This window comes from Acanthisitta chloris, unplaced genomic scaffold (genome assembly GCF_000695815.1).
Source record: "Acanthisitta chloris isolate BGI_N310 unplaced genomic scaffold, ASM69581v1 scaffold3476, whole genome shotgun sequence".
NCBI classification, from domain to species: Eukaryota; Metazoa; Chordata; class Aves; order Passeriformes; family Acanthisittidae; genus Acanthisitta; species Acanthisitta chloris.
The window spans coordinates 260,236-271,011 of NW_008676384.1; the positions used below are offsets into that span (position 1 = coordinate 260,236).

Sequence of the window (10,776 nt, forward strand, 5' to 3'; positions counted from 1 at the left end):
CCTGAAAACCTCCAGGGATGGGGAATCCACCACCTCCCTGGGCAGCACATTCCAATGCCTGAGCACTCTCTCTGTAAAAAATCTCGTCCTAATATCCAACCTAACCCTCCCCTGGCAGAGCTTGAGTCTGTGCCCTCTTGTCCTACTGCTGAGTATCAATAATGTGGTTCTTCCTTTATGGACTATTCAAAAATGCCAATAAATCTTTGTATTTGCTTTTATAATCTCAATCTATATTTATATATAAAAGTCAGCAAACTCAGAGCACAGTTTAAAAATAAAACCTTGAGCAAAAATATAACTGGGATGAAATCAGGTTTTAAAAGACAAAAAACATGTTCTTACGATTTTCCAGAGATCTTGAAAGACCCTTAGTAGACATGAGTTAATGAAAATCTTTTACAGGATGACAAACAAGAGGCTTCACCCTTTGTAAATATGACAGAGACCAAGGAACAGTGCTGAGAACACATCTCTAAAGGATTATATTTGATTTGGATCCTCCTGACAAAACTGGGCTCCAAATTCAGCGTGCACTTACGGCACTCCGCAGGCTCATCCGATCCATCTCCACAGTCATCCACTGTGTCACATTTCCACCAGAATGGAATACACTTGTCAGTTTTGCAACGGAACTGTAAGAGGAAGGGAAGGAGGAAGAAAAGCTTTGATGTGAACATTTCTTTATCTTTTTCAAAGCAGTAATAGTACAGTTTATGAAAAACGAGGTTCACTGCTTAATGGAACAATGACTTTGTCACCTCTGGCTGGTAATTTCATAAAAGTAATATTTTAAATATTCTAATTTTTGGACATTATTTGCACCGATATTTCCACTGATAAAATCATTGTAGTAGCTACTTTGCTATGGTGACTTGCAGAGCCCCAACATAAACAACTTCTTGCATTTTGATGCATTCTATGATTTCCTTCTTCGAGATCTTATTCCAAACAAACACGAAACCACTTCTTGCATTTTGATGCATTCCATGATTTCCCTCTTCGAGATCTTATTCCAAACAAACACTTCAATTCTCAGGTTTTATTGCAGACAGTTAAAGCAGACAATGCAATTTTTTCCAGACCAACCCAAACACCCACAGTTACAGCAAAGGGCCTTAACATGCAGAGTTGTGTACAGCATTGCTTATACTGTTTGAGTTAAATGAGAAAAGCAAAGCCTTCCAGCCTTTCAGAAGGATAAAAGTATCTATACAAAAGAAGAAAAATCATTCATAAGATCCTGGAAGTGCCTTTTCTCTGAGCTCAGGCAACACTGTACCTTTGTTCTGACTGAAAGAAGAATGCAAACAAAACACAGTAGAAATTACTTGATCAGTCTTTTAGGGATAAACCTAAAATCAGAATTCATGTGGCCAATGCAAGGAGAAAAAACTGGACAGATTATCAGCAGCTTGTTAAGAAATTTTGGATTTCCTAAATGGCATCTGTATGAGCATAGAAAGGAAGGAAAGCAACAGATTTAGAAGTGCATCTCATTTTCTGACTCAGCAACATTTATTTAATTTCTTTACATATTAAAATAATTGATTACTCAATAAAACTGTATTGAAAAGTTACGTTAAATTTGGTGTCTTAGCTCAGTTTTATCTTGTCTGCCAAGAAAATTTAGGATTCCATGGCTATTTATGCAGTGGAAACTACAGTTGGAGCTACACATACCACCTTGAGGGATGTGCTGTGTAGCAGGATGGGTTGAAAAGCAGCTGTTTTCAACAGTTAAACTGCTTCACACAGATATGCAGCTTAGAGGAGCTCAGTGGGATGCCTCCAAATATAAGAGACAAACACAGAAACTCAGACAATTCTCACTCTTAGTATTTTCTACTGCTAGCATAACCTTCCTTACTATTTTCTACTGCTAGCATAACCTTCCTGCTGCTTAATTGTTTTAAGGTGTCAGTCCTGCTCTGCTCACCACAAGGGACTTCAGGCTGTTAAAATGACATTATGAAGTTATTTCCAGGAAATGGGCACTAAGTCTTGAATGCTATTTTGCTCTGCATAAAAGACACTTGCATTTCCTTCTAAACTGAAGCACCAGACACCCAGCAAAATCAGGAAATTGAATCATATGGATCTGGAATAGTTGGAGCTGTGGTGTGGTAGAGTCTGATGTGATGTGTACCAAACACATTTCTCATGTCAGAATAGTCACCAAAAGACAACCTGTAGATGGGCAAGGGCAGGGTATCAAACATCAAATTCCTTCTCATCAAAAGGAGCCAATGGAGGGTATGTTGTTAAGAGCAATTGCATCATAGGACAAGCTCTGTTGAACAGCACCATCTTAAAATCTTAAGCAGAAAAGTATATTTTTGCCACTGATCTCTGTATCTGATGCCATCAGAGAGATGAATTATCAAAGAGTTAACAGATTTCAAAAGTAGAAGAAAATGATGAATAACCAATGTCAACTTGTAACTGTCTGTCTGAAGCTGCTTCTTTTATTTAACTCTGCTCTCCATCCACAAGCAATAAATATTGTTCCTGGAGGATCCAAGATGTGATGCTATCCTTCAACTCAGACCACCAATGAATTATTTAGACAGGAATAGAGCCACTCAATCAACTGCTAGCATATAAATTCAATGTGGAATAAGCTTCCAGTGTCATTTACAGAAGATTTAAAAAACAGAAAAAGGCCAAAATTGTCCCTTTTTTTTTTTAATCCAAACAAATTTGAGAAGCTAAATGCAAGGGAGAAATAGGTAAGAAACATCTCATTTTACAAGTGTTTTGCACCTTTTCTTTTGTTCATTGCCTAGTGGGAAGTAACAACCAGGCAATTTAAACAGAAAAGACATGATGAACATCATAACATCATACCAAACACCACTTTAAGGGAACAGAGGAAGGCAGTGGGAAGGTTTCTGAAATAACAATATTATTTGAATGAAAATGTACATCATTTATTAAGATGATCACTGTTCCCTAAAAAAATATGAGTAAAACCCTTAATGATGCCACTGTTCCCTAAAAAATATGAGTAAAACCCTTAATGATGGAAATCATAATCCAGCATCATGATGTAGAACATTGTTAGAGGTCATTAGCACACACCTAATAAAAGTGGCCAACCAGAAAAGTGTACTAGTAATATTTAAAAGACCATATATACTGTGACAATCAACAAATTGATTCTCTGAGTAGAATAATCCAAAGACTACTATCAAAGTTGTTGCCTTAGAAGAAATCAGTATGTTCTACTCAGGCGCTTTGTATTTTAAGAGAAAGAGCCAAATATTTATTTCAAGTAGTAGGAAATACACCTCAGTGCTTTAATGAGGCAATCTTTAATTAATTGCACATTTTACACTTTCCATTTCAGTTACTGGATAGTTTTTAATACAAGGGTATCATTTACCTACGTAGCTAACTGGACTGAGCTTGTTTATTTGTATTAATGCAAAGTTCAGTCACGCATGGATACTCCCAAATCATTGTTACATACACTCTGTATTTTTATATATCATACAAATGTTTTTTCAAGGCAATTTTTATGGGTTTAGTAGCTGCATTTGTTCTAGTGACTGGCAGAAACATCAGCATTTGAAAGCGAACAAGTTCTGCATTCTCTGGAAAAAAAAGACATTTGCAAGTCTGTTTTCCACTAATAGCCTTGAAGATGAAACACTTTAAGTGCATCCATGAGTTACCCATAGTATTCAGCTCCTTTGACTGATGCTCCCACATTTCAGGGGTGGCAGCATTGACTCTGTAAAAACACAGGGAAACATTGGAAAATTGAAACCCTGCTCCCCCTGCCCCACACAGACACATACCTGACTGGCTGTGCAGTTGGACAGACACGTCTTGTTATCTGCAGCAAGGTAGAAGTTAGTGGGACAGGCACATGTGTACATCTTGTCAGGGGCCAGGAGGCACAAATGACTGCAACCACCATTGTTTAGTGTACACACGTGTTTAGACACTGTGGACAGAATAGGAAAAGGCTATCAGAGCCTATTATTTTGTACACTTGAGGGTATGTGCTTTAGAAAGGAAGAAAAAATGTCTTACATGTACTATCCTTACAAGGACACAAATCAAAAATCCATAGAGGGAAACTTTTGTCTTTAAGCTATTATCTGTTGTATGCAAAAAGTAATTATTGCTATGGATCTAGGTTCAATGCTGAAACGATGAGAGGATGAAAAAAACAGTTTCTTTTTTATAATGAGGGGAAAAAATTAGCTTATCTAGGTCAAGTGCCAAATCAAATCAAATAGTATTCAGTTACAATTCAAATAGAGGCAGATCAGGAGATCAGACATGATCACACCACCTACATTCTCTGACACTGCCTCAGTCCAACAAGTCTCTAAACAGCAGTATTCTTCTGCATTGTTAACACTCTCTTGCTTCTCACAGATTAAGCTTAAATGTTTACATAACACACTGTTCCCATCTTAAAAACCGGCAATTTGTACTCTGCAATGCAACTAAACAGTTCTGGACTTTCAGTCAATGTCTGGGTTAATGTTTAAGCACATAAACTGATATCTCACCACTGAACAAGATATGTTACAGCCATTTAATAGCAGATATGCTCAGAACATTAATCACGGATTTATGTTTAAAAATACTAATCTGAAAACTTGCACAAAACAGAAATAAAAATAAATCACTGCAGATAAATGAGTGCCCATTACCTCAGCACCTGGCTACTAAATACATCAACATGCTGTTTGGAAAGCATAGACAGAATCATTACCATCAGGTTGCCTGTAAGAATGATACACCTGGATGTCTGTTATGGTGTGCCATGAGTTAATCAGTGCCAGCCTGTCTGATCCAGAGGTTTTGTGGGCACGGCTGAGCGATTTGGTTTTCCCATCTGTCCAGTAGATGTAGTCTTCAAACAGTGTTAGTGCAATCACCCCTGGAATATCTTGATTAGGGACTGTAAGAAGGGATGCTGAGATTAATGTTCACTCTTGAAAGACTGCCACTTAAAATATTCCATACTGCATGGCTTGACAGATACAACTGCTATATAATGTCTTGAGAATAATTGTCGTGACAATACGTCAAACCTAGAGGGTCCTTTATTACCAGTTACAATAAGGATGGATGGAGCATGAACTCTGCTTGCTTGGAATTAGTTGGCCCAATCAGTGTTAAGGAAATGAAAGAATTTCAGTTAACAAAAATCATTTCCAGATTGTAAACCAAAGACATGTTAAGCTTTAAAGTAGTACATAACATAAACATACCTTTACCTACTTTTTGCATAAGTCAATATTAATTCAACCTTTTAGTGCAATAAAAGTCATTAGAAAACATCCAAAATGTTAAGACATACATCTCCAGATGCTGTGTTTAACACACTTTAAGATAATTAATAGCATTTTATTTCATCGAAATATGCTGACAAGAAATGGGGAAAAAAGGTCTTGCATTAAAATAAACACATTAGTATGAGGGGTTATTGCTTGATCCTAGCATCACCAACCATACAAGTGAATAAAATAAACAAAGTGATGATGATAGACCATTGTTACAGTATCACAAAACTATGAGCCAACATCATTTGCAAAAGGATAGCAGGACTAAAGAGTAAAAAAATCTTTGGAGCATTCTTTATCCTGCTGTATACTATTCAATCTCAAATTATTTGTTCTTGGTAAACATTAACTGAACTCTTTGTGGGTTTTTTTAACATATATAGCTGTAATCATAAATGTCACAGGAGAATATCTGATCACAACGGATAATTTGTACATTATAATCTCTTGTTACTGAATCACTCAATTACTGATAGAGCTGAGAAGGCAGAAAGAGCAGAGCAACCTACTGTCATTTTTAACCAGCATATCCTTAACATATTTGCCTTGTCTTCTTCATTTTTTTTTACCTGAAAAGTGCTTAAATAGAGTTGGCAAATCTCAAATTTCCGTTGGAATATTTCATAGCTCACTGAGACCTGTTGACTGATATGGAGGATATGGAATGACAACTTATCAAATTCAATTTTGTATACAATAGTCTCCCAACAGTGAGCTCTAGTGTAGGACATATTGCCTTCTGGTCAAGGAGACCTTGCTTCTTAGACCTGAAATTATTTTCCCTTCTTGTATGTCTCCATGCACCATAGCTGTAATACTGAAATAACAATATGGTATTTCTTAAAAGAACTTCATAACATTTCTGAGAAATCAGCTGTAATACTGAAATAACAATATGATATTTCTTCAAAGAACTTCATAACATTTCTGAGAAATCAAAGCGTGAAGAAATCTTAATTTTGGACTCATTACATAGGTGACTTTTGCATGGTTCCTTACATAGCATAGCACCCCCAAGAAAATCACTTATAGTTTCTACTCCTTGTAGAATCCCATTGCAAAAGGTTTCCAATGAGAAATACAAACCAGGCTGACAGGAGAAGCAGGAGGGAACAGCAGAAAGAGAAACTGTTACTGACTGAAACTTTGAAGATTTCCATAAAAATCACTGTTCTGTTTTTACTGGAGTTCCTGAAAAGTATTTGCTCATATAAATTATTACCCTTGTTGTTACTTTTGACATCAAATCAAAGATGTCAAAGGTGCCACTCCAACCTCTCTAAATAAAATAAATGAGCTTTTGTCTTTGGTTTTTTGGTTTTTTTTTCTCTTAGTTAAGAGATAAGATTTCTCCTAATTAAGTTTAAAATCAGGATAAAAATGGCATGTAAAAGCCTTAATACACATGAAGAGGATTTACATAGGAAAATTATTTTTATTTCATTGTCTTTATTATTCCCCACCAATGAAAAATACATCTGGCAGTTGTCCTTGTTTTGACCAACCAGGAACTACAAGTAAACACCATATCCTGAACATAGATGCATGACTAAATGCTTACTTTGGGTTTTGTGTATGTTTGTGGGATTTCAATGGGGAGTCCAGATGAAACTTGATATTCATGAAGTAAAGAGGATTCAGGAGAGTTACACATACTGCCTGAACTGTCTCATCACACCTCATTAATAGGGAAGCTAAGTTAAGTGTGTGGCATAAAATATTAAATAGCACAGTTAGAACACTGCATTTCAGGAAACTGTTCATTGACTCAAGTACAGTTTTCTTTCATTTTTTTAAAAGCCAATTCTGTAAGCACCAGTCGAATCCTGGGCTGCATTTAAAGGAGTGTGGGCAGCAGGGCAAAAGAGGTGATTCTTCCCCTCTACTCTGCTCTTGTGAGACCCACCTGGACCACTGCAGACAGTTCTGGTGTCCTCAACATAAGGAGGACATGGAACTGCTGGAGCAAGTCCAGAGGAGGCCACAAAGTTGAAAAGAGGACTGGAGCATCTCCACTATGATGCCTTAAGCAACTTGATCTAGTGGGCAGGTGTCCCTGCCCATGGCAGGGCTTGGGACTGGATGATCTGTAAGGCCCATTCCAACCCTTAAATTCTATGATTCTATGCTTCTATATAAGCTTAAATCTTTCAACATTCTTGAAAATGAAACCACCATATCAGAAACAATGCAAAAACCACAGTAGGGTTGGACACAATGATCTTTGAGGTCTTTTCCAACTCAATTGATTCTATGATTCTTTGATCTACAAAATATTATACTCTTGGGTTTTTATGCTCTTTAAAAGAAGTATGACAGAGCATATTTGTTTCTAAAAATTGGATTTTCCATTATTACCATATATTGGTAAGAAGTTGAAACTATCAATGACTGAAGTACTCACAGATGCAGGCTGCAATTTGTCCTGCACGTATTTTGTATTTCTGAGTAACTTTGTGAGTTGAATGGGCTTCTGCATTACTTTTCATTAAAGATCAACACAAACTTGATTAATATTCTTCCAGAAGCTTGTACCATTTAAAGTTGTCAAAGCTCTATGTATGTGGTCGTGACTATGAAACTTAGAAAACGTTAATAAAAAATCAGTTAAGAAAGCAATGAATAGACTGAGTCACTACATCAGGTTAAATAAAATAGTACAAATAAATATAAATAAAATTCTACTTATAGTAAAACACACAAAAATAAGTATAGCATCACTGAACATTTGTTCTGAAAAATTCTAAGCTTACCATAAAAATATAAACTTCTTATAAGAATGAATAATAATTGCATAATATAAAAGCTTCCAACATTTCTTCTAAGCTGACCATAAAACTCAGTGTATTTTCTTGCAGTAGATACACCTGTAAATACTGAGAAGTTTCTGAAAACAGACATTCAATGGCAACTAAATCTCATTTATTTTACTGTTTAAGAAATAGTTCTGTCATAGTAGAATATGATTTTTCTTTGACTTTTAGTATATTCTAAGCAAAGAAACATCAGAACTGTTGACATGTAATAGATTATAAAATCTACAGTTCCCATCAACTCCAAATGACCCAAAAAATGAACAGAAAATGGAGGTAATTTTTACATCTGATTTTCTGATGGAACAGTAAAATAGTCTCTCATGCTCTTTATTCTTTGCCTTTGAGGACATGAGTGTTTCAAACCCTCCAAAATTTCAGATGGTGACAGCTATGGATTTTTCATAGATGTATGTAGTAGAAGAAACAGCTACTTTCTTCCTTCAGCCTTCAACTTCAAGAGAGCCTTAGCTGCATTACTGATCTATCTCTTCATAAATTACCTACTTTAGTTAGATATTGCAATACTAATTAGTAACCCTACAGCACACTTTATGGTGTGAATCAGTTTTAAACAGGGAAGCAAGACTAATCGCTCTGCTTTCCTTGGCAAGTACTGTGGAAAATGGACTATTTTCTGCAAATTTAAAGTAAAGACAGGTTAGTCATAACTGTTAAGTACCTCTGCTTCCCTGCATCACCTATTTGAAAACACTTAATCAAGTTGTCAACTTGGCAAACCATTACTAAGAAAGTAATATATCCTGTTAAAGACAAAAATTACATTATACCAACATAAGGGGCAGATCTCCACCTGTAAATTCCTGGGGAATTGAAATAGTCATATTATAGCCCAGAAAAATGAGATTGTATTCACTTAGCAATGATTAATTTCTAGAATTACCTAAGTATTCAACAGATTATTTTTTCTTTTAAGGTTTCCCATAACAACGTCACCCTATGACCTCTAAGAAAACTTCCAAAATAGGGTTAATTAAGATGAAACCCAAACAACATCTCCAAACACTCTGCAAAAATAACTAATAGTTCCCTCCCTGCAGACCAGCAAATCACTGAATACAGCTCTAACAGACCACTGAGTCCCAACTAGTTATCCAGTGACTCGGTTTCTTGCAGCTTACACAGTTGGCATCTCAGACCACAGATGACAGATCATGTACGAGTAAAAAAGGCTATACTATGTGCCACCAACTGGATCTTATTAAATCAAACTGATGCTTTGATTTTCGAGAGCCAGCTCTTCTTAGCTGTGTAAAAAAAAATTGCAATATTCAGCAACTTACTCAACAATTGTGAAGGTCAAAATTATGGAATGAAAAATCAGCAACCTATGTAATTTCTGAGAAAAAAATCGCTCCTGGAATTTACTTTTGCAACTCCTTTGCCTACCACAACATCCTCCTACCAGAGAGAGGTGAGTTCCTTGCAATCCCTCCTTTTCTAACAGGCCACTTCAAGTTCTCTAGTGGCATTCCATTTTATCCATAAATGATGGATTCTCTTACACTGGATGCTAATCCCAAAGAGTTCTGGCCTAACAACAAGCTGCGAAATGGACTAAGAAGAAATAGAAAAGAGCAGAAATGCACAAGACCTTCAGAAAGCTGCAGAAAATTGGAGGAAGAAATTCAGATAGGTTTTAAGGGGAGAAAAGAGGAGCCTTGCAACAGATCAGAAGCAGTGGAAAATAAAATTTATTAGACACTTGAACACAAATAAAAATGACGATAACATAATAAAGGGAGTTCAAGTGCTGCATGAACTTAAGAGGAGAAGAGCCACAGGAGGGAACATGGTTATGCGGACACATGAGAAGCATGACAGACTTAAAATATCAGCCTGCATCTTTCTCTCTCTCACTCTCTCTCTCCTGCAGTTTGTACAAATTTTGATCCAAGAACATAAATTCGTAGGCTGTAATTCATATTTGTGATACAAATTTCTACTTTTCTTTTGCGTTAACTCTGTTTCCCTTATATTTTCTGAGTACTTTCCCTTAATGTTCCTCTGTTTCGCTTATATTTTCTGAGTACTTTCCCTTAAGCAGAAAAAATGTTGATTTTATTTCAAAAGTAAAAACCATTCCATCCAGGATTTCTAAGTGACAAAATATGCTTTCTGAAGCAGGCATACAAAAAAAGCGAGGCTCAGTTTCCCTCAGCTCTTACAGAAACACAAGTATTTCCCAAAGTTAAAGCAAATATTCTCCACGTGAATAGTAAGAGAGGTCTCATTGAAAGGTGGCAAAATCCATGTGCCAAGAAAAAGTGTCCTTGAAAAGGTCAAATATTGACTTCTTCTAACCAGTTTCTGTTTAAGAATTTTGTCACCCAAAGACAGAAAATTTCCATTGGTGATCAAACCTGAAAACCCAGGCTTCATTATTTTGAATTCCACTCTCTGAAACTTGATTTTCTGAACTGCAATAAAATAGAAATAAAAAGCCTAGTGACATTTTCATCTAAATGGAACCAGTCGTAAGCTCTTAGGAATCTTAGGATCCCTCCAAAGACAGATTGCATCAAGGAAGAACAACACTTAATAAGAAATAGCAATTAAACCTACAAAGCCAAATCGACTTGGAAATTGCTGATTTTTCTCTTCTGCCCACACAACTGGCTCACTCTTTC

General features: G+C 36.2%; 1 protein-coding gene across 1 annotated transcript in view; it reads right to left on the reverse strand.

Annotated features, from left to right (window-relative positions):
* The window catches only part of LOC103803548 (low-density lipoprotein receptor-related protein 1B-like), a gene marked incomplete at its 5' end in the record, with an annotated part of 112,688 nt that overhangs the window by 81,448 nt on the left and 20,464 nt on the right, over positions 1–10,776 (reverse strand). Inside the window, 3 exons of the mRNA XM_009076113.1 lie at positions 542–635; positions 3,807–3,955; positions 4,739–4,927. Of these exons, the coding sequence (XP_009074361.1) occupies positions 542–635; positions 3,807–3,955; positions 4,739–4,927 (432 nt within the window). The remainder of the gene's footprint in view (positions 1–541; positions 636–3,806; positions 3,956–4,738; positions 4,928–10,776) is intronic.